General features: G+C 38.0%; 1 protein-coding gene and 1 non-coding gene across 3 annotated transcripts; both read left to right on the forward strand.

Annotated features, from left to right (window-relative positions):
- Window positions 1–385: 385 nt before the first annotated feature.
- Trnar-ccu (transfer RNA arginine (anticodon CCU)) lies at window positions 386–458 on the forward strand. The gene has a single exon. It is a non-coding gene; the product is annotated as a tRNA-Arg (tRNA).
- A 5,197-nt stretch (window positions 459–5,655) lies between these two features.
- LOC143449936 (ephrin type-B receptor 1-like) lies at window positions 5,656–24,466 on the forward strand. 2 transcript variants are annotated; one of them, XM_076950279.1, is made up of 20 exons: window positions 5,656–5,818; window positions 6,509–6,570; window positions 8,739–8,896; window positions 9,127–9,247; window positions 9,504–9,614; window positions 10,158–10,332; window positions 11,091–11,195; window positions 17,296–17,451; window positions 18,289–18,397; window positions 18,661–18,805; window positions 19,067–19,148; window positions 20,433–20,638; window positions 20,900–21,230; window positions 21,391–21,519; window positions 21,686–21,924; window positions 22,147–22,365; window positions 22,564–22,713; window positions 22,873–23,060; window positions 23,257–23,409; window positions 23,748–24,466. In XM_076950279.1, exons 1-20 carry the CDS (start codon window positions 5,746–5,748, stop codon window positions 23,860–23,862), a joined length of 3,027 nt encoding a protein of 1,008 aa, XP_076806394.1. In that variant the 5' UTR covers window positions 5,656–5,745; the 3' UTR covers window positions 23,863–24,466. The 2 variants fall into 2 exon arrangements, with proteins under 2 accessions (XP_076806394.1, XP_076806395.1); XM_076950280.1 differs by having other exon boundaries at window positions 20,900–21,224.
- The last annotated feature ends 282 nt before the right edge of the window (window positions 24,467–24,748 follow it).

Genomic DNA, 24,748 nt, shown 5'->3' on the forward strand with positions numbered 1-24,748 from the left:
AACCTTAAATCAAACACAAAAACTAAACAATTAGGTAAGCTTGCGTGGAAGTCGGAAGATCCGGATGTAAAATCAAACAACATAAACAATTGACTTTATTGCAACAACAACCTTTGCATTTATAATTATTATATACGACGTTAAAAAATTTTAACAAAAATAATACATGGTTTTGAATGACTGCTATAATATTATGAAAGAAACTTGCAAGGACCTCTTCTAGAGGATTCTAAAGTTTTTAAATCGTTTCATCCTGGAATGATTTTGACCCCTTTTGAAGCAATTTAAGCGCCAAAATTGAATACATTCATGTTCTGCTTTAGTTTAAATGAACAAAGATTTTAAGGATATTTAATAAAAGGTACTCCTATAAGTTGGTTTGCCAGCCCCGGTGGCCTAATGGATAAGGCATTGGCCTCCTAAGCCAGGGATTGTGGGTTCGAGTCCCACCCGGGGTGCTTGACATTGACTTTGTGACAACCGTTTTGCTTGCTTCTTTATACTTGTCTGTTACAAGAAATATTCTATTACTACTTCTTGATCCAAATACCTGTGTCACCCCTTTTGATTTTTTGATTGTGACGTTCTTTACAAACCACGATTGACGTCATAATTATGCGATGCGATGCGCCACATCAAAATGATTTTACGTTCTGCTTTATTTTTAAAGTTTAAACTTTGATGTTTGTTTAAAAAGTAAAGTTGGTTAGTGGTACACTAGTCTCGGTTTCCTAATGGATAAGGCAATGACCTCCTAAGCCAAGGACTGTGGGTTCGAGTCCCACCCGGGTTTCTTGGCTATCTTGTTGCGGCAGTTGTTTTGCTGCTTTTTCCTAAACAATTGGTGGTGCTTCCCTACATTTCTTCCTTTCACTTGTCTGATTGAAAGCATTGACCTCGTTTCAAGCAGGAAAATTATTACAAAACTTCACGTGCAATGAAATAGTTGTTTTTAAAGTTAAAGTATAAAAATAAACACTAAAAATATAAGAATTAACGGAATAATTGATTGAGCTGCTACTTTGATCGAATTATTCGTCATATTGTTTTGTCCATTTGCCACAAATAAGCTTTGAAACCTTCAGTTTCAAGTTGAAACACTAAATCCACACAAAACAAGTTTATACTCGTGCAGGTATAAGCCCAAGATCCCGGGGTTAAAATCAAACTATTTAGGCAAGTCCCTTTATTGCACCAACATTTTGTCTGCTCTTACTTAATGTGAAGCTTATTATTATTTTACGTATTACACTTTTTTTCTGCAGATATTTATGTACAGCTAATTTCTTTACAGTAGAACTTATAATGCGCCTAATGGACTTCGCATTATTACTAAATAAGGGATCGTGGTTTCGATTCCTATTCAAGGTATTCACAATTTTTGAACTAAAATTTGTACCAATAAGTGTCGATGACCACCACAAATGCAATTGCAGATAAGTGCATATTGTTCAACTCTGTTTAACCATAACACGTGTCAGACTGCGTTAGATACGATACTCGTTTGGTACTCGTCAAAGTTGTTTTGTGCACAACACAATAGCAATGCACAAATCCACAAGGCGGTTTGAAGAAGGCAAAAAGATAATGGTAACTGATATTTTTGTCAATGGAATGTATAGGTTACATCCAGACCTATATACAGTGGCATATAAGAGATAAGTTTTCGGCTTCCTAAGCCAAGATTCAATTCAGTTCAATTCCTATCCAGATTGATGTCAGCCCATTTTTAAAAAGTTAAATTTGGTTCTCTAATTTTTAACAAAAACTATTATAGCTTATTGAAGTAGAAACATACAAAGTAGACGGAACATAGAAAGTGTGATGCGTGTAAATAAATAAAGTTGACTTACTTTCATGATCTTTTTCTTTTTCCAAATGTCAATACATAAGTTTGCAAGAAATCCCAAATCTTCCGGGTATTTGCGAGTTCCAGGTATATATATATAATGGAAGAAGCCGCATGAGCCATTTGTTTGTCGTTGAAAAATCATTCCAAAACGGTTTTTCATTAACCAAAATTGACAAGGTAACAACGTAGTGATAGTTAAAGTCTTCACATTGCTTAAAATTTATTCAAAGGTTGAATTTTATAAAACTTCAGTTGAGGGCGTAGCCATCCTATATACATTGTGTCGCTTTTGCGCGTAACTTGACTTGTATAAGGTCGAGTTGATACTTTTAAGTTTACTACCTTTTAAATTGAAATGGGACTGACAAGTATCATTTGATTGAGCCAGTTTGAACGACCATATCTGCCACGATGGCCTATAATACGTAATGCATTCTGCTCTTAAAGCAAGGGCTGTGAGAACAGGTCCCACCCCGGTACAAGTATATATCTACTGTACTTTCTCACATTGAAGTAGATCTGTATTGATAATTATGATCCTTCAATTGCTCGCTGTTAAAACGTGAAGATAATAGTACCGGCTGTATCTTTCCCGAAGATTGCGGTACTAAAAGAAATACAACAAATCGATTAAACTGAACCGCTTGGTGTCGCCATTGCGTGCTTTTATGAAAAACTATTTACATCAACCAAAGGTGAACTGGATAGTTGCGTGTTGGAAGCCGTTCCATAGCTTTCAAGCATGTAATCTGGTTTTCAGTACTCCATACGTAACTTCGTACTTCAGACTAGTAAACTACTTGTTATTAATAGTGCGATTTATAGTACTATGTGGTGCTAAATTGTCGACCGTAAACTGTAAATAAAATTTTCCGAGCATTATTGGTTGACGGATTGAAAAGTTGAAACAGCAGAAAGATGGAGAACAGCTTGAAGAAATAAACTGAGAGATCATCACCAAGAAGTGGAAAGAAGTGGAAGGAAGTGGAAGGAAGTGGAAGGAAGTGGAAGGCCTTGCTTCGCCTTCACAGTTATGGTTTAGTTCTGGCTATTTTGATAGATTGTGTATGTGTGGTGTTTTGTTGTTTTCGGGTCAAAAAAATGCAAAAAAGATCAACCAAAGACAATAAAAAGCCTGCTACCAACGTGAAATTCCCAACTACACAAATGAATTGACAAGCCAGGAAAGTAAAATGTTGAAAAATTGCCTGGTCTTCAATTCATATAAATAATTTTAAAAAAAGTTGTAAGACGGTCTGAGATACTCTAACTTTCCTTGCTAAGATTAATAATTTCATTCGAGTTGATTTAAAATATCTCTGGTAAAGTCAATCAAATGATGAACAAAACTTTTTTGATAAATAGAATATCTCGGCAAGATGCTTCGCACCCACTCCGTTGCGTTACAGGACAAAGCATTGGCCTCTTAAACCAAGGGTTGTGGGCTCGAGTAACATCCGAAGTGTTTCCAGTTTATTTCAAGCCGTAAACAAGTTCAATGTTTGACTTCAGTATTCACTAACGTAGATTGACTTTGTAGAAAGTGTGGTGCGTCTGAACAAACGAAATTCACTCAGTTTTATGGCCGCATTTTTCTCGTCAAATACCAGTACAAACTTTGGTACAAATCGTTTATACCTTATTTTACATGTCCAGCTCCGATTGGTGTAAAGCTGAAGGACTTGGCCCCCTAAACCAGGGATTGTGAGTTCGTGTCCCACCGTTGTGTTAATTGCAAACAGCTGTTTAATCAGTATGTTAGTTTTTTGTGCGTCTATAAGCTCAAGTATATGCTGTAAACCCAACTTTCTTGCAATGGTATGTAGCGCGGTCATAACAATGCGATTTGCGCATAAACAATTATACTGTAAGATTAAATCCTTGGTAAGTTCAAAATCAAATCATCTTATTTATAGAGAGGCAGAGACCAATTTCATTTTATTTGCACTTATTCTCGAACTAATCAACGATTGTTTTTTTGTCTTACCTGTGACACCAATTCCAGGCTTTTATCTCAGCAGCACAAGGACAAATAAAACGCGGCGTTTTTTGAAGTGTTTGGCTTCCAGGGAGGCGGGAACTCGTCGCGTAATTCTTGTATCTCGTAGGTGCGACTTTATTCCTTTAACGTACTCTGTGGTGTGTACCGGTGGGACTAGAGATAAAAGAAAGTCTAAAGACCAGTCCCGTCGGATTTAAGGCCTGCATTTTATCAAGCTAATTAATCAAGACATAAAATGAAATTGTATTTACTTTCAATCAAGCATTTGCGCAAAATGTGAAGCGTTTATACAAAGCTGATTGGTTATATAATTCAGGCTTGTCTACTCGGTTACATGCTTCAGTTTTACTTCGTGTATACAGAATTGTTTTGTATGAATGCTTTTACGGACCAAGTTTTACGAGGTTTGTCAGGTAACCTTTTATAATTCAAGTTCAGTTTGCTCTGTTTGATATTCGGTATTTTCGTTGAAAAGAATTTTACCCAATTTGTGTGTAAAATAGCCTGGTTTTGTAAATAATGTTAAAGTGTAATTGTAAAGTCTATGTTAAAATTTACGACATTTAAAATAGCTGTACAATATGTACATTACCATATGTAATATATGTGCATTATTGTGGTTACAAAGTAAAAGATTTATAAGAATAAATTACAGTAAAGTTATTATACTTAGAAATATAGAAATGTCAGTAAGCTATAGAGTTACGTATCAGTCCAGTTATTTTTGAGCAACAAGTAACATACAAAAATCAAAGAGTACTTAAATTAATTGTTAACTGTGACCTGGTTACACCAACTGCCCTTTCGCAAAACGGTTGTTCTTTTGAAGTGGAGATATGGAACTCAACGGCATTACAATAAACGACACAGTGTTTAATATTTGAAAGGATAGCGAATAGTTTTGTTTCCTAACAAAAGCAATTATTACTTTGCCATCAAATTTCCGGCGACAGTGTAATAGCCCGCAGAGAAGTGATGTAGATCTATAGTAACATTATTATTTTTAACACAATAACTCGTAAGCAGGCGCCGATAGATCGAAGAAACGAGAGAGAGCCACAAACGAGAGACGACGAAGCGAAAAAGAAAGCGAAGAAATCCTATCCAAGCCAAACAATTTCCTTCGTCAGAATACATGAGAAGTGGAGGGAGGGAATGTGTGTTAGGTTTCAACTTTACGGTTTTCGCAAAATAGCGTGGATGGCAAGTTTGATATTATTGAGGCCTTTATAAGCTCGAAAGAAGTCTAGCCTGCTGAGGTTTCTTGTGAGGATAAGTTATTAAGTTGCCAGAAGAGCGTATTGCATTATTATCGGCTTTTGCGAATTCGCTCCAGTAAACTCCAGTTCTTATAATGGAAAGTAAATATTCCCGAGACAAAAATTTAGCTTGTTACCCAAACCAAAACCCCCCACTTTGGGTTTAAATAGTCTATTTTAAAAGTAGGATCCTGGAGCTGGTTAACCAAAATAGCTATACCACTGGGTCTTGGTAAAAATATCGAAGACTTGAAATTACATTTTCAAGAAGTCTGTAGTTTTTCGGCCAATAAGGCTGTAGCCTGTATACCGATAAAAGCGACAAGATTCCCTTCGAAAGCTTTTTACTTGACCCTTGCTTACCCTGTCTGTGCAGAAAGCTACGAAAACAATGCCATTGTCAATACTAATCTAATATTCTGCAGTTAATGGACCGAGTGTGGCTTTAAGGTTAGCGTTAAGGGCCTGCTTTAGGGAATACGAGAATGGTTGGCTATTACGGCGTAATAACTTGTTACGGTATGTTAATTCAAATAGTGCATTGTATGTTGGCAGATTACCTAACTAACGATAAAATTTCTTTATTCTTGGTGTTATTAAGCTGCTGAAAATCTACGAAAATCATTATTGTGATGGATTACCGTTACCCAGCCCTAATATGGGCGTTTATCGGATTATATTTTTGCTTGGTTAACTCCGAACAAGGTATGATATCTGCTATAAATTTCTTGCTCTTAATCAGAGCGGCTTGTCCATTTTTCACTGTACAGTTTCACGCATGGGCGCGTTTCTGCTGTAAACGAACCCGATTTAATTAAACAGACAAGCAATTTGGCCACTTGATTGATTGATTGCATCAGTGCGCACAAAGCTAAAAATAACGATATTAACATTGCTTTTATGATAAGCTACCCGTGTTGTAAAGTTGCATTTAACTCGATTATTTCTAGTGCTGTTTACGGCTAAACGTGTTAGAATTTTCCCATTAACCTATCGAACGTAATGTATCATAGTTGTCCGTGCAAGCGATTTCTCGATTTATCTTTATTACGCTCAGACTATGTAAGCACTGTGTCTATATGCGGCGTTCATATTCTGTGTTGAACTGGCTGTTTATTTCCTTTTTAAACATTCCTACACATGTTAACAACTATAGTTGGGGCGACGCTTGCAAATACAAGTGTGTTATGACTAAAACCAAACACGTCAGAACTTTGTAATTATAATTGACATGTTTTTATTTTTGTGGTTGATTTATCTATTCCACCAACAACAGCATTTTATGAGTATGAGGTTATGGGCTTTAACTAGAGCTTGTTTAATTCAATTTATGTCATTCTAGTGATATATAACATAATTCATCAAATGACACAATTTTATGTTGTTGCAATGCAGAGACAATTATGGACACACGAAACGCCACGTCCGATCTCGGATGGCCAGCGTCCGGCTTGGGGGTAAGTAATCATGACCTCGCTATCGCTTGGTCATAATACTTGGTTTTGTTACGTATCTTTACGTTTGAAAAGATAATTATTGTATTTTGTGGGCTAATCTGCTTTTTGGTGTCGTAAACACCATATGCGCGACCGCTTTGGATCGGCGATTGCGCTTTTAATGAGTCTCTATCCCGCCGCTTTTTAAATCTAAAATTGTCTATTCCCTTGAAATTCAACAACTGTACATAAACCAGTATTGTGTAGGGCTGTAGAGCTACCATCACGAGAGGTTCAGTTTCTTTTAATGTGACCATCAAAGGATCGCCGAAGTTTACAAACACATCTTAAAAAACTCCTGGCGCCTGCAATCATCTTAACCTCTTGCATGCCATAAAATGCAGCGTTATATTGCATTTGTTATCCTACAAAAATTTATTGCGCCAGAAGCAACCAAAGCGCTTGTAGATTTTTCGTTTCTTTCACTTTAAGGAGTCTTTAAAACGCCTCTCGATGAGTTGCAACTACCAGGCCCCATAGGTTATTTATTACGTCACGTGAAACATTATCGTGCGCCTTAATTGTTTGTTATTTCAGTCTGGAAAGTCAGGCTTTCTCACACACTCAGGTCATTTAAAACCAGATCCATCTCATTCGAAGTATCAAAGGTGTTCCAATCTTGAAATTTGAAATGGTCGCTTGATTCTGACTGGGAATAAGCCGCATGTAAAACCGTTGTTGTGCAGAGAAAGATAATTATATCTCAGTTGATGTGAAAGTAAGCTGGTTTAGTTGTTGGTTTTGCAGTTAGTAGTTCAAGCCGAAGTTTATTATCTTGCTTGGCTCTTTCCCATAAGTTAACACAACAGTCGTCATAATTTGCTCTGCTCAACACGTCTTGGCTGCATACAGCTAAAATCATTTTTCGTATCTCTCTGGCAACAAACTTGGACATATAATACACGTGTTTATTTGACATATAGATAAACATAGCTTTTTCTGCGACACGGTTTGTTCTTTGTAAAGCACGTCGCCTTTAACAGACATTTTCACCACGACCCGTTTCAACAAAAACCTCGTCAATTGAGATTTTCGATGCTCAAAAGACGCACGCTTTCACGGTTTTCTATGGAACAGTAAAAACAAAACCAATCGAACATCCGTCGATGTTATGACAGGGAACCAGTCGTTTAGTTTTTGCTCGTTTTGGTTCACAGACACAACCAACACAGATTCTGTTGGGTTTGCCAAAGTAAACCGCATGTCTTTAGCGATATACTTTAATCATTTTCTTATTTCACTTGAACCTGTTGGTTGAAAATACTTTTCATTTTGGAATATTTGGAACAGCTCACATATACCTAAGATTTTTGTACTTGAACAACGTTCTCAAACTAATATACATCAAATTTGGCGTTAATTATCCACAATTTGCATCTAGGTGTCTCTTACAACTGTGATATAGCCTTCGTCACCTTATTAAAACAATTTGTAAATGATTTTCCAAATCGAAAGAAAAGTTTGTAAATATGTTCAATACTTGCCACTTCATACAGATACAGTATTTAAATTCTAAGTAAGTAAAATCTGCATCTAGAAGTACCAGTTGTTTTGCCCTCTTGTGATTAAAAGAAGGTCAGATAGAGCTTGGTGTGATGTCTTGTATATACTAAGTGCAAATATTGTTAATGCACTCCGGTTATTAAGGATTACGGTACTTGTCTGGCCAGAGTCCGCAATTTCAAACGAAGCAATATAATTAACTGACTATACCACTTTAGAATAACCATGTTTGTGTATGAAGATGACAAGTGACCTTTTAAAAACATCTGCAACAAACACATGTTTACAGTAATTTCTTTTTATTCTTAAAATATACAGTAATAGAATAGAATAGTCGCAATACACTTGCGCAAACTCTGCCCAATCGCTTGTGACATGTTACGTCTAAAATTCGCAGTTGACAATCCGTCACCAACCACAACGCAACCTGACATATTCTCTGCCTGAAACGTTTTTTTATTGTAATTGCTGCATCCCGGGGCCTTATAGCATTGTCAAGGGCAATGTTTAACTCTCTCAATGATACATAACGGAGAAATACATTTATATCGAAAGTTGTTTGAAAACGTTATGAGCAACGTTCCGGTGTTTCAATTAATCTTGATGATATGTTTTTATCTTTGCAGTGGGCTGAACTCACCAGTCACGATGAGAACGATGCCGATCTTCGAACGTTTCAAGTTTGCAAAATAAGATTTCCGAACCAGAATAACTGGATACGCACACCGTACTTGGAAGTCGGTAGCGCTGAACGTGTTTACGTGGAAATCAGATTCACAATAAGGTAAAAGTTAGTAAAGGGGTAAGTCCGCCAACCCCAGATGATCCCATAAATGCGTAATGACAGTGACTAACCGGTCATCTTTACAGGCGCAGGCTAAAGAAAACTCTTTAGTTTTTCAACTATAGCGCTTTTAACGATATAGTTTAGTGTAAATCTTATGCTAAAGATAGGATCAGCATGTATTCTGCGATTGCATTCAAAACTTTATTTAATTTTGTTGTGTTTTCTAGATCGTGTGAAGGTATTTCGCGAGTAGTTTCCTGCAAAGAAACGTTCAATCTTTACTACCTGCCTTCCAACGGCGAAAACGAGGCCAGGGCTTCGCACATGGATGTGAAAACTTACACTAAAGTACGAATCGTGTAAATAACCTGAAAATTGTTACGTTTGCAGGCTTGTAAGCCGGTCAACGTACGCTAAAAAGCGACGACGTTTGTGAGGGAAATCCTATTCAATTGTTATTTCCCTTTTAATTTAAGTGTTATTTTAGCCAAAGCCGTCTCACGCTACCTTTAGTATTTCCTTCCTATAGAACTGCACATCTTGTGGTCATTTTAGCTTGCATTGCTTCTTGTTTGTGGATTAAGGACCCTTGTTTTTCTTCCAGGTGGACACAATAGCAGCAGACGAACGTTTCCAGCCAAATACTATGAGCGCAAACACGGAAACTAGTGTAATATCCCCTGTCAAGACAAGAGGAATGTATCTCGCGTTCCAGGTACTTTATTTTCGAACATTTTGACTGGATAGCGTCTAGGTTCTGCATCAAAACTGCTTTTTGCTTTTCTGGCTGTGATAAATCACCTACACGCCAAACCCACTAATCAACCAACCCGTTGTGCATGAATTATGAAGTAGCTGATTACCTTTTCGCTCGACAAAAATAATCTTCGATAACGGAATCTTTGTATCACGGTGTGCCCGCAATAGAATCGTTTACAAGTGATGAAACTATTTCCGTTGCCTGGTAACAAATTTAAGCACCAGGCTGCTCATTCTGCCATGGTTGAATATTCATACATTTTAACTTATCTAAACATTACGTCATAGTATTTCTTGTGCTTAACTGACAATATAAAACGGTACGTTCGTTTGAGTAAATGTAATTGAGACGTAAGGCTGAAGTAGGGCTTCAGTTGCTCATGCCTTCATCCCAGTAGAATAAGAAGTAATGATCATCATCATTATCATTCGTCCTCGAGGAAATGGGTGTGACAAGCGCCGATCCATTCTATTAACAATCTGCGATTTGTATTGGCAGGACACTGGAGCCTGTATGACTATCATGCACGTTCGGCTCTACTACAAGAAATGTACAGAAACCTTAAGAGGACTTGCCTGGTTTCCGGCTACAACCACTGGACCGGACATGACTTCACTTGTGGATGTACGGGGCACATGCGTGGACAACTCTGTTCCGATGGACCAAGGGCCAGGTTAGTATCTAACACGTCAGTATAATTATTAAAGAAGATTGTGTTAAGCTGTGGTGGTTTATTGAGACATGTTGCCGTCGTACTGGATCGTAGAAAAACAATAACAGATTGATGCGCATGATGCGTATTAAAATGACAGCTGTCACACAAAAGCATATCGTGATTGGTAATGACAAGCAAAAATCAATGTCTGACGTTTACAATTATACTCCAACAAACGCTGGCCTGGTAAAAATCCTTGGACGTAACGTTTCTGCATTGGCTTGGCTAATTATTTGGCGGCTTTGTGCCACATGCATCTGCGTCAAACATAATTTTGGAGGATACAGTTTATTAGTTCCCTTTTATTTCCTCAAATCCTTGCACCTCCCGGGATTTCGTAATTAATTGTTTTTCAATGATCCTCGGCGGAATATGTCGCCTTATCTGCTGCTGGCACCGTCAAACGCCAAACAGAAGTCGTTGCCTTCTAAGTTCCGATATAGATGACTACTTAAGGGAATAGTAGAGGCCTCAAGTGCCAATTCATGCTTCCTTCTTATTTTTTGTCCCTAATAGATAAAGTATATTCTCTGGTTTACACAACGAATTTAGTTCCGCAATCTTAAATACCCCGATTTTTTTTGAAGAAACATTTCATATCATACGCTATTAATGTATAAGTGTTGTCTGCATGCGTTTTTGAAACTGTGTTGTATTTTGAATTTATCATTTATTAACCGTAACATGCAATGACTTACCCCTTCTATGTGTTGCAGCTCCAAGCTTACATTGCAACGGAGAAGGACAGTGGTTGGTGCATTCTGGAAACTGTCAATGCAAAGCCGGCTTTCAACCCAATAAAGACTTAACTGAATGCAACGGTAAGTACCTATATGTTTTAACCAGTAAAACCACCATGTTGTTTGCTTGTATAAGTTGTATGTTGGCGTATGATTACGCGATCATGTTTTTGGAGTCGTGTAACAAATACGTGGCAGACATTAGCCATCCATTACCTTGGCAGTCCGTTGCAATTAGCTGCTTTTCACCGGTAAAAGCTTGAACGTAAGAACCCGTAGTAGGCATTTCCCGTGCATTAGGTATGATGCTATTAACCTTTAAGAAACAGGCCACTCAAAGATACAAATTTAATTGAAGCATTTCAATGCGACTCGTAAAACGTGTCATGTCTCTTCATTGTTTGGATTAGGCAGATGGTGAAGTCGAATCAACGCTCTTCACGCTTTTATGCTAATGACCTTTGAATTACTTTGCACCTATACGCAATAAGCCCATACTGCTGTAACAAGCAAAACAATCATCTTCATAGCATTTCAATACGGACGTAGTAAAACATTCCGTGATTAAGCTTAAGGTGTCGTTTGAGAATTGATAAATAATCAAAAAGTTGTTGATATTGTTTTAATCTGCTACAATTTGCACAAGCGTTGACTGATGCCGTCGCAGCGTTTTCGACGGTTTGAAAAACTTCAACGTTTTTTGTCATGAACCCAGTTGGTGGAACGATAACGAAAACAAGCTCACAGGAAATAATTTGTCGCCTCGTTTGTTGTTGAAAAACTGTTTAGCACAGATGGAAGTATATTCTATGATGAACCCATGAGCAATGGGTCAAACCGGGTTTTGTAAGCAGCTCAGTATTGTTTTCGAATGAAGCAAACTTTGCACTAAGCTTATTGCATTCTGCTAAAACACATCAACCACCGCCAATAACATGTTACGTTAGGGCGCGTAGTTAATTTAGTTGTGGCTAAACTAGACAGTAAGGCCTTGACAATGCTGTGTTGGCAAAATGTTAATGCACGCTTTAATTTTTGGCTTATGATTTTTGTGATGGTTTGTGCCTTAATAACTGTACGTTGATGTTATGTGGAATGAACGTTCGTAGTTTGTAAAAGCTACCTACGCTTAAAAAAGCCGATTTTGTTGTTTTACTTTTGTGTTCGTTAAACCAACTTCTATCTTCAACAAATAATAGATAAAAGCTAAAATGAATTTCATGTCCGGTAAAATCAACCCTATATGAAGTTAATGGCGAGATTTCTATTGATTTGGGAAGGGGGTTATTTTTGAAAAGCTTTCCGGAATCGAAAGTCAATCAATAAATCGTTTACCGATTGTCGCCTCGTTTGGTGAACTTATAAACTTTTGATATGCAGTGAAAACACATTACGTATAGTATTCAACAATACCTATATCGTCAGACAGCAGATGCATCTCACTAATGTTAGAATATGTTCTTCTTGCACTAAAAATACAGGCGTGAAGGTGATTACAGACCGGTCCCCAGGTTGCTTGTTCAGTTATACTTATTGCATGGTTGAGGATAAATACAGTAAATGAATAAGTGACCAGAGAACCTGTAACAGCAACTTTAAGTAAAAAATCCTGTCCAGTGACCAAGTTTTTCGCTTTCCCAAAAAATATCGATGTAGTTTTCTAAGCGTTCTAAAAACCTTTAAAAATCTTCTATACAGAAGACTGTCGTTTATGAAACATTGCATTTCACGTAATACGTCATTATAAATGCTATAGACCATTGAAGACTGCTAGAGACTTTATTTTTGAAGACCGTTGAAGCTTTAGTACTTATAAATTATGCATAGGCATGCATATTCGGTCTTTTTCATGTGAGATTGAAATATTTACGGCAACTCTTGGAATGTTTTCGTCTGTTTGCATAGAAATCATGCTATACATTGCATTGCAAAAAAGTAATCGTATATCTAACACCTAATGTTTGGGTTGTCTGTTGCTATAGAGAATAAATCGGTCTTTCTTGGTTTATTGTAAACTACATGCAAAGTTGCGACGTATTCCAATGTTATTCAAGCACCAATATACTGTATAATGCAAGTTTGTCTTTTGAAGTCGGTGATGGGCCGTTTTAAAGCGATTTTATTTCATTTCAACAACAAGAATTATCACTTTGTTTGATATCCGACTGTTTGGCGAGATTAAATTTCTTTGATCGTTTAATTCTTTTGAACAACGGAAGAATCGTCACGTGCTGTTTAAAGTTCAAACCTGAATTAAAAGTTGCCGTTTTTTTCCTGTCAACTTTTTTGCTATTCGATTTTTGAGGGCTTATGAACACTTACGGAAATCGGATTGTTATTTTTTCAACGCTTAGCTAAAACAACATTTAGACCCAAAAAGACTCACTGAACCAACATTCAGCCATAACGTTTTTTCAAGTTTCGTTTATGATAGACTGCAAGAGTCGGCTTCAAACAATTCTAAAAATACTCGGCCTAACCCAAGTGTTTGGAAACTTCAAGAAACTTTTGCTTATTCGACTGATATAGTGTTAAAGATATTTGTGTCCGTAATCAGTATATGTTTGAAGCCTAAACCGTTAAACATCCGCCAAAACGAAAAAAACAGGAGGCAAAATCCCCATCAGTTTCCGCAGATACACGAAAAGCCGTTGATCGGTTGTGGTTAATAATCGTCAAGTGCCGGACATAGTTTGATATGTCTTCCCAGCTATTCAAGCCTGCGGTTCCCATGTTCTTCGAGGCCACAACAATGGGCAACACATTAGCAGTACATGAGCGAAGTACCGTAACATTATCCCTGCGACAAGGCAACTTCTTAACACCAATGGCAGAATGCGTGTAGCAGTAACTGTACACCACGTTACGAACGACCATCGTTTTATCAACGCAGGATATCAGGCATCTGTCTTTTTTTACCGGGCCCTGGTTTGGATCCCGAGCGGCCGAACTGGGCTTTGTACCCGTTTGCGTATCGCGAAGTGATCTCACGTTTCAAGGGCCGTTTTATTGTACCGTGTGTGGTTACACTGGTATTGTATTGAATATTTTGAAATAAAAGTGATCTGTTTATGGGGTCTGTCTTTAGGTGGACGACCCGCTTTTCTCTTTCTTTTGAAATCGGATAATTTATAGTTGAAACTTGTGTACCAACTTTCTCAATTAGCTTTGTCTGGCGCGTGTTTGTTGTTTATTGAAAGCAGCAAAAAATGCGTCACTCGCAATTGACGCTAATTGATGTCCAATTCTTCCATCTCAATAGTGTCGCCAACAATTACACCCACTATTTCTTAATTATCTCCCTTGTCGGTTTGTTGTGCAACAAATTATGTCACTTTTGGTCTTTGTCACCTGTAGTAATCACACTTCATTTCGATATAATTAAACTGGTGTTATTTGTGAAAATTAACGTTAACTGTTTGGGCTGGAATTCTACATAAATGAAATGAAATGTAGCTCAGTGATTTAAACACCATTTTATTATTCCCTTTGAGCGGTATTAACAGAACAGTTGATATTTTACTGAAATTTGATAACTTGGACATTTTTCTTCTGCGTTAACCACAAGCCTTAAATAGGTTCATTACGTGCATATGAGCCAGGCAGGCTGTCGCCATTTCATCTAACTCTTGCAAAACATATAGTTTTGATATACGAACCATTAAATGTGAAGATAAATTTTTCAGTCAGTCTGAATGACAAAAAGAAAACTAAACGCCTTGGAGTAGTAAAATAATTTTATTAAACCCAGGAGGGAGCCTTTAGCGTTTCATTGTCTTCGTCTGCACTATTTTATGGCTTTTTAGCTGCCTATTTCAGAGGCTTTTATGTGTACCAGTATTCTTTTCCAATGCACATTGAATCGTAAAGGATAACATAGTTGCTCTCGTAAAGCGGCTTGTAAGATGAGTCTGTCATCGGTTTAATGCGTTTTGGAGAGATTGAAAGCATGGTCTTAACGCTGTATAATTGTCGGTCACGTGGTCGCCTCACAAGGTTTAGGTCATGAATATGCATGGACAAGAGGTTAGGCTTCTTGTCGCTTGTATTATCTTGTCTACTCTACGCTAACTACCGTGTTTCTCCGGAAATAAGACAGGGCTTATTTTTCGCTTAAAAATATGACACTAGGGCTTATTTCAGGGGATGTCTTTTATTTTTATTTATTAAAAACAAAGTTGAGAACTATGTTTATTCAAACTTCTAACGCGTAACTTCAGGTCATTGCACTTTCGCGCTATCGACTAGGTCTTATTTTAAAGGTAGGGCTTATTTTTGGAGAAACACGGTATGCGACTACATTTAATCTCTTTTTATTGTGACATGAAATCGAACGCTTAACTTTCGACCCAAAGTTTAACCATATTAATGTTTTATGTGATGATTATTATGTTTCCTCGCGTAGCTTTTACTATCGACATTAGAGTAACTTTTATTAGCAAACTCCAAATAACCTAAAGTCTGAATTCGAAATATGCCAGAAGTGGTTCATAACTGATGGCCATATTCGACTATAAATATCATTTTCATAAGGACCATAGTTTTACACCGTATGATGTTTTATCTGTATACACAGTAGGTAACCTAATTCCCCGACTACCCAAGCCTCCCTTGGTAAATCTCCCGTAGGACCACACGCGATACACCATTGCATCAATTGGAGCCCCTTGGCTCGATGTAAAAGTTGTTTTGGGAGCAATTTTCAAACATTGCTTCAGTTGATTACTCTCTTACCTGTCAACTGTGAGTCATACCCGCGGCGTATTAGGCCTAACTAGTGATTTAGTAAAAAGTAAACTGATCGTTAGTGATAACTAAATATTCCATTGTATAACATTCGTATCGATCTTACTTATACTAAACGTGTAACATCGTTGTTTTAATTCATGAGGAAACCGACTAATTATGGCAGACAACTTGGCCGTAATAAAATATGTTTGGATGCGGCCAGTGCCCTATCCTGTCTATCCCGAAGGATTTATTAAGGCTAGGGAAAAATTGCCTGGTGCTTGTGCAATCAACAACTGGAAAATTTTTTTGTTTCGCAACGATTCACTTTTTAGCTGTGGCAATGGTCAATTATATATGTAAAGTCTTTCGATCGTGATTGTTTTGTGTTTAGCCCTGGTGTGCGGTCATACACTATGTAACATTGTAGCCTTGTGTTTCCATCAAAATGGCTAAATTGGATATGCTCGACAGTGGGAGACGAGACACGAATTTGCACGTTCATAACATCATCAGTGTCAGTAACGAGTGAGTGTCCGTTATTACATGTGGAAGTTATGTTGGAAAAGGAGTCCTGACAATGTGAGGGCCTGGGAACCCAAGTTCGACTCCCCAGGTTTATCGTAGCCTTTTCATCATTACGGTTTGTAGTCGAGCGACCGCGATTATTATTCAGTAGCAGTCAACGTAATTGCTCTCGGTATGGGAATAAAGAGTGGGCGAAAATTTCGAAGATCCGTCATCGACTTAATATCGATTCCGAGCGATGAAATTGGTATTGCAACATGACCAGTAATTAACGCGCCATTTCAAACAGCGGTTAACGATTCTTTCACAAGTCAAGTGTTCTGCCTGGAGCGCTTTCAAGGGTTGATTGATTAATTGTAAAACAGCTCTCATATGGAATTAAATAGGGGAATATTAATATAACGCTTGCATCGGGAATCTTTTCCTGAGAAAAGTTTGACGTTGCGTTTTTGCGCTGCGTAAACAGCGGTTTTATTGATGTTATCTAAAACAGAAGGGACGTACCTGATTGTAGTCATTCTTTTCTTAAAGTTTTTTGCTATTACTTGAAATTTCTTCATTCGTATTTGCTCAGACCTCCTTTAGATATTACGTCATACTTAGCAATCTCACTCACCTGCCTTTCAAGTCTCAGCACGCTACACAACTCCTTTTATTACGTCACAATAGAGATGAAGTGAGCTCGAGAGTGGAAGTTTTATAAAAAGAGGCCAAGATGTTATCGACATATTTTCTACACTTAAAATTTTTATTGAATCTTTGTAATCTTGCCCTATAAAGCACGTCAAACAGCCTAAAAGGCGCCACACACTTATCACAAAGGTTGCAGATTGGGCAGCCACAGGTCAATTACAGTCTTCGTTTGATTGTTGTTTGGAATAAAAACCACTTAGTTGTTTTAACTTAACTTCAATTATTTTTTCAGAATGCACTGTTGGCAAATTCAAATCAAGCGCTGGCAATAGCGAGTGCCAGACATGCCCGGAGAACAGTTTCTCGGTTGATTTCGGTTCAACAAGTTGCATATGTACAGCTGGTTACTTTAGGGCACCTGAAGACAGACCGGACGTACCATGCACCAGTAAGTACACAACAATCCACGTCAAAGTTTGGTTTTAGTGCTTTGCTTTATGTGGCACTTCGGCACTTTGATAGATATTGTTTAACAGTGTTCTAATCCCGGTTATCAAATAGCATTTTACTGCAAGGATCCATAAAAGAAACCGATCGAATTGGGGCACACGCATTGTTCACAAAACAGGGACCTATAGTAACAATAGCTGGGATTACTGTACATGTGTTTACTGATTTTATCGAACGAATTTATACGTTCTTGCTTTAACAAGTAGTTTTTTTTAGTAAACATACGCTCTCTTGCATCTATGTGGTAGGCCTACAGTAAATTACAGCAAAGCAATAAATTCTTCAAATTTTTTTAAAAATGCAGCGGTTAATCAGTACTCATCTTTGCACGTTCTGTCTTGTATTATTTGCAAGATCGTAAATAATACGCAAGTTTTGTTTGTTTATTTTGCTTCCGTCATACGTCATAAAAACTCGGAAAAGGTATTCAATAATTGTTACAAAACGGACGAAGGGAAAGTTCGCGAACCTTTATCAGTTAATCAAAATCCATGGCAGTTGTCTTTTTTATTGCGCTGATATAGCTCGGACAGGTGTAATAAAAATGAGCAAATTAACTAATTGCTTTTCGCCTGTGTTTACACGTCCAATTGCTAAACAACTAACAAGCGAGAACTGACGACAAAGAGGTTTCGATTTCTCACGTATAGGCATAACTTAATTCGTAATCAAAGATCAATATTATGACGACGATTTAGTCAATGTATTAAAGCATGTATTGGACAAATTAACGTGAATGACCGATGACTATTCATTCTATAACTTATGGTTCTAGAACCTCCAAGCGAACCAACTATGGCTGAATCTGTGGTTAACAAGACCTCGGTTACCCTCACCTGGAAGGAACCACGTGACAAGGGCGACCGGGAAGACATAACATACAGGTGAGAACATATTACGTCGTAATGAGATGTTTATGACATCATAATAAGATGTGTTACGGGGTCGTGATATGCTGTTTTTTGGCTCCGGTTGACGTGTCGAAACCAAATTTCATTGGTATACCTATATGGTGTAAAACATAGGAAAACATTAGATGACGTTTTTGTAAATTTTCTTTCGTTTTCGCGCAGTTGTGTTAAACTTAGGCACCAATTTACTTATTTCATGAGCTCAAATCAACGCAAATGATCTCTTTTATGCTCAGTGTGTCATGCGAGAGTTGTGACGCATCGTATTCACTCTGCTCCAAGTGCTCCGAAGGAGTGGATTTCATTCCGAGGAGGTCGGGACTCACGAGAGGAAGACTTGTCATCCAGGACCTTTCTCCACACACTCACTACAAGTTTAAGGTGGATAGATCTTGGTTATTTTACCTTGACTTCTACTTCTTTGTTCTCTCAACATTAATTAATGATTTCAAGATTCGTTGAGCAATAAAAGCGAGGACAATTGTTAGAATAACGCTTTGACTAACTGCTGACTAAAGTTAGGTAACTAAATATTCACAATCGGAGTTAACGATGCCTAACCAACTAATGAGTAGGTGCTTTTTGAGAAGTAAAATTATTGTAGGAACACAAAGTTTTTATTAAATCGGTTGATGCTTTCAGATATATTCGTTCAACGGCGTTTCTGGGGTGAGCAAAACGAGTGAAAAATATGCTCAAGTCAATATCAAGACCAACCAAGCAGGTAACGACGCTGACAAACTGTAGATACGCAAAGCTTCATTTAATATTTAATTGTATTGCATTATAAGTATATTCGAGACGGTTTCAGACGGTTATTTCTCTCACAACCTTGCACTGGCTAAAGTCTTGTTAAACGTTACTTGTAAAGCCCCATTGTTTAGAAACGTAATTTTAACCACGTAGAGGTTTAAAAAGGCCTATTATATTATTATTAGGGTTGGCCGATAGCGCAGCAAAAGTCATTTTAAACTTTGTTGGGTCAAACAGGACCATTTTAGGTGTACCATAGAAAGGAATGAACAATCTGTAGTTTTTGTATTGAAATATCCTTTATGACGAATAGAGGATTGTTTTTCGATTCATAACATTACATGAAAGTGAATGTCGTTGTGCTTTTTCATGGGGGATATTAGACACAAAACGAACGTTTGCTTTCAATTTAAGACCGCGTCTCGCCCGAATGGATTATGACGTCTGAAAGTCGAGATCGTTGGCAATTTGCGGATCAGCCTAGTGTTCTGTCATCGAACTTGCGGCTTTAACAAAAGGCATTTAATTTCGTACGAACTAACACAATGAGAAATTTCCTTGCTGCTGGAATATTACCCCACAAACAAGGTCTTACACACGTATGATATAAACCCCTGCTATTTCAGCATAATTACATGTTTACGAGTAAATTATAGGCTGACGTGTATGACTGACCGAGCGTCGTAGCGCGTAGCTAAGCGTATATTCAGGTTAACTCAATAACAAACCCAGCCGTTGAAAAAATTCGTCTTCAACCGTCTTTTGTAGTGGGAGAAATTCCCTTGCAAATCCAGACTGGTCATTTGTGGGCTTAAGTTCGACCAGGCTGTGGTCAAGAACCAAAGGACGGTGGCTTAATTTCCGAGACAGGATAAAGCGATGGAATAAATAAGACCTTTGTCCATCGTAGATTACTCATATAGTTATTCGCTTTTGATTAAAAATAGGAACGACATAACATTCGGTATGAAAGCTTTACGTCATATCTTCAAGGAGCAGCTTTTCTTAGACAAAGTCCTTAAGTGTTCGCGAACGAGCCGAGAGCAACCACTTTGCTTTTGAATATTGAAAATGAAATATGACAAATGTTTTCATAACAGAGTTCACCCATTTCAGCCTATTAATCTGATCAAAGGACAAAAAACCTATTTAAATCATTGTGCTATTGATTTTATTCGACTTTTATATTTATATCTTAAATTATTTAGTACGTTGGCATTAACTTGTGAATAAAATAAAATTTTGTTTCTTTCAGCCCCATCCCCTGTGCCCCCTGTCCGGGTTCTTGTCTCCCGTGCCAGGGACGTCTTACTTCAATGGGACAAACCTGCTTTGTCGACCAGCCCTATTCTGGACTATCAGATCCAGTACAGTAGCATTCACGGTATTCAGATGAACGTCACAAGACAGAGGACCTTCCGGCTGCAAAAACTAACACCACAAACCTCATATATTGTCCAGGTTTGTAGAAACTTTTCCATTTCTACAAAGATGCACAATTTTTGAAAACATAATCAAGAAGAAATATTATTTGAGGAAAAAGGGAACTTCGATCTCTAAAGCAGTTTATGCATGTGATTAATACTAGTAACATGCGACGTGAAGTAACTTTACATTTATGCATGAAAGAAATACATATAAACTTATTTGACCCTGTGACAGCAAATCAATTTTCATGCAATTTGCTATCAATTTACTTTAAATATTATCTTTTACGAACAGGTCCGAGCACGCAGTAAAGCTGGTTATGGACTTTTCAGCAGAGCCACCGCCTTTCGAACTAAAGCTGATAAAGCAACCGCTTCTCCTATCTCTTATGAAACTGGCGCGCCTCCGCCCGGCCACACAACAGATGACATCGAAACGCCAAATGTTGCCACAAAATCACCAGCAGACAACGAGCATTTGATCATAGGAATATCAGTCGCATGCGGTCTGCTGGTTATAACGCTATGTGCACTTATCTTTATATGCGGACGGAGGAACGCATATAGCAAGACATCGAGCATCGACCTCGATAAATATCCTGGATTTACCAACGCTTCTGGTGAGTGTAAGTAACACGTTCATTTTTTTGTGAAATCGAGTTACTTGTCCACATGTTAAACGGAAAACAGACTCAGTGTTTCTCGGTAATACATCGAACATTAATCCTTGCATGTAAGCAACGATGAACATTTTTGTAGTGGTTTATCAGTTTCTTTATTTTTCAGTCGACTTCTCTCACACCTCTCGTACCTACGTTGACCCGAGCACCTACGAAGATCCTTACACTGCAGTGTTGCAATTTGCAAAAGAAATCGAATATGATCTCGTTAACATTGAACAAGTCATTGGAAGAGGTAAAGTAGCTATGAAGTAGATTACAGTATTTCCATTAGATTACAATTTTCTACTAGAATGAACTAATAAGTTAGAACATGATGATAAAAACGCATATTTACATGCTTTGGAATTTCTCATGCTTTGAACATCTCACATCCAACAACTAAACAATGAACCTTCCAGGTGAATTCGGTGAGGTGTGTAAGGGATCACTCGCCCCCTACTATCGTCCAATCGCCATCAAGACCCTAAAAGTAGGATACAGCAAGCAGGAGAAGTTGGACTTTTTGAGTGAAGCCTCCATCATGGGTCAGTTCGATCATCCGAACGTGATCCGACTGGAGGGAGTCGTCACAAAGAGCCGTCCTCTCATGATCATCACTGAGTACATGGAGAATGGATCCCTAGACGCTTATCTCAAGGTGATTTGGCAAAATTGCACCGAAGTAATAAAATCAGACAGAAAATAGGAACAAATTTGAGTTAACATTTTGCATTACTTTCTAGTAAGTTAGTTCTTCGCTTAGTTTTTGACAAGGAATGTAAGAACTACATAAAAATTCCATCACCTTACGTCACTCTTAAACCGTATTATAAAGGTGTCACACCGCATTACGTCACGCTTAAATTTTCCTATTTCGCAGGCTAACATCGGAAAGTTGAATTCAAAGCAGTTGGCTCAAATGTTGCATGGCGTCGCATCAGGGATGAAATACCTGACCGACATGGGCTACGTCCATAGAGACCTGGCTGCTCGTAATGTGCTTGTGGATGCTAACCTCGAATGCAAAGTGTCAGACTTTGGATTGAGCCGTGAACTGGAGAAGGTTACAGAAGAAGAAGTTGCCATGTACACGACCCGGGTAAGTTGATTAAAAGTCACGAAACGTAGAAATAAGCTTCCGATGTTAATAATTACGACAAAATTTGTAATATTAGTTAATATTTTTTGGTATGTAATCAGTTAATCACTGAATAACCACATAATCCAAGACCTCAATTAACAACTTGCCATTCTGTGGTGTCAGGCGGTATGCTTACTCAGTATTTCTCAAACACAGGGCGGGATGATCCCGATCCGTTGGACTGCACTTGAAGCTATTACGAAGCGGACATTCAGTTCGTCCAGTGACGTATGGAGCTTCGGTATTGTGACGTGGGAAGTTTTTTCGAATGGAGAAAGACCATATTGGGAAATGTCAAATCAAGATGTAAGTTTTAAAAATTATAAAATTACATTGCTTAATTAAGAAACTGCAATACGGTAAGATGAAGATTATTTCCTGACTAAATGCCATTTGTAGCTGATATTTCTATGCTAATACAATATACTTGCTCGCCGGTCATAGCAATAACATTTTAATTCCTAGGTCGTCCACCTTGTTGAAAGTGGATATCGTTTGCCTCCGCCATGTTGTTGTCCTCGATCTCTCCACGAGATGATGCTAGAATGCTGGAATTGCGACCGCTCAAGGAGGCCTACTTTTAACCAATTGGTGGCGCTGCTGGGCCATTTAATCAACGAATCGGATCTACTGGCCGACACAGTTAACATTAGGTTTGTTGTTTGACTGATATTCGCTTAGGTTTTTGGTTTGTACAACTTAGAAGTTTATAGTTTCAATTTAGGTATACCGTATCAAATATTTAATAATAGTTGCTTGCCCTACTTTTTATGGTTTAGTTAGGCATTATCAAACAAAATTCCATTGAATTATTAACTTAATGCCGAAATCTCACTTGCTACTTTTCAGGCCCGTTCGTGATCAGGACGACTGCATCCCAGAACTTCTAGATCTCTCCTCCCTCGGACACTGGCTGGAGCAAATGCACCTCCTCCACCACAAGCCATCCATGCTGAGATACGGATGCGTTACCGCTGAACAGATCATGAGGCTGACTCCCAGGTTAGTTATCGAAGCGAGACGAGCGCTTTTATTATGACGTGACAAATAGTTTCTCGGATTTGTCAGTCACGCCGATTGGTTTCTGTCTCGGTTCTTTGTGCTTCGCGGCTACTGCTTGATACGACTGATAAAAGTGTAACCTTCTTTTAACGGCTCAAGATTTTGCCGATTTGAATCACTGTTTACGTGGTCTGGTATTAAGCAGATACTCTGTCCTGGGGTTTCCGATGACAAACACGTATGTAAGATAGCGACGCGACATGGCATATCGTATAAATCATAACTATGCTATATCGCATAATTTTTTAGACTAAATTTGTCAATCTTTTTCTATCTAGTGAGTTGAACTGGATGGGAATCACTGACGCCAATGACGTGAACACCTTGATACGCGAGGCTGATTTATTGCGTCATAAAATAGAAGAAGTGAATAATGTCGGTATAGCAGTGTGACGTTACAAAAGAAAAAACTTTGATAAGATGTTTGCGAATGAATCTCGGTCATTCGGAAAATGATGCAGGTTCGGATCAACGGAGATCTTCGGATTGTAAACTGATGAGGAATTCGTTGTTTGAGAGGCGATTTGGCGAATCGATCGATTCCGACTCACACTGTGCGATTAACCAAAGACAATCTTCAAGACTTGACGAACCACACTTTCACTTTTTACTTTTTTGCAGTTTTTACTCGTTTTTCTTCTTGTTTTTGAATTTCACAGCGCACTTTTTCCAAAGCAATCACTTTTTAATAAGAAGTGATGAAGTTGAAATGAATTTGTTTTTTTTTTCACAATTCCTATGTCTATAATGCAACTAAATACCGTCCAGGTAGAAATCATTTTGATTACACCACAATTCCGTTGTTACATTACCTTCAATAGTTGACTTTTTTTCTTTGCTGTGATGTTTTGCCAAATTTAATTGCTTTTGCCAGCACTTTTGCCTTGCCGTAAAAATCATGACGACCCCAAAGGCTGGTGACTAATGTCATTTTGCCTTTTCGGTCTATCGCTCGTTTTAAATGCGCAGCCTAAAGTAAACAGCAGTGTGTCACTGATATGGGCTGGCTATCGTAACTTTGACGCTGTTCATTAACGGCTATCAGTTTGAGTGAGGTATTTTGTTCCGAAGCTTGTCTACGCTTGTTGTTTTTGTTTGTTACATAGCTTAAATCACGCTTTTTGGAATGCTCTGTTACGGCGATTGACCTGTTATACGCGCGTACTGCTTCTTTTTACAATAAAACCGTAAAAATGGTCAAACCAGTAAAACCTCTGTGTTCCTTAAGCTTTTAAACAACTTACTTTACATTAAATTTAATGATATGAAGAAGTTTAAA

This window comes from Clavelina lepadiformis, chromosome 3 (assembly GCF_947623445.1).
Source record: "Clavelina lepadiformis chromosome 3, kaClaLepa1.1, whole genome shotgun sequence".
Taxonomy (NCBI): domain Eukaryota; kingdom Metazoa; phylum Chordata; class Ascidiacea; order Aplousobranchia; family Clavelinidae; genus Clavelina; species Clavelina lepadiformis.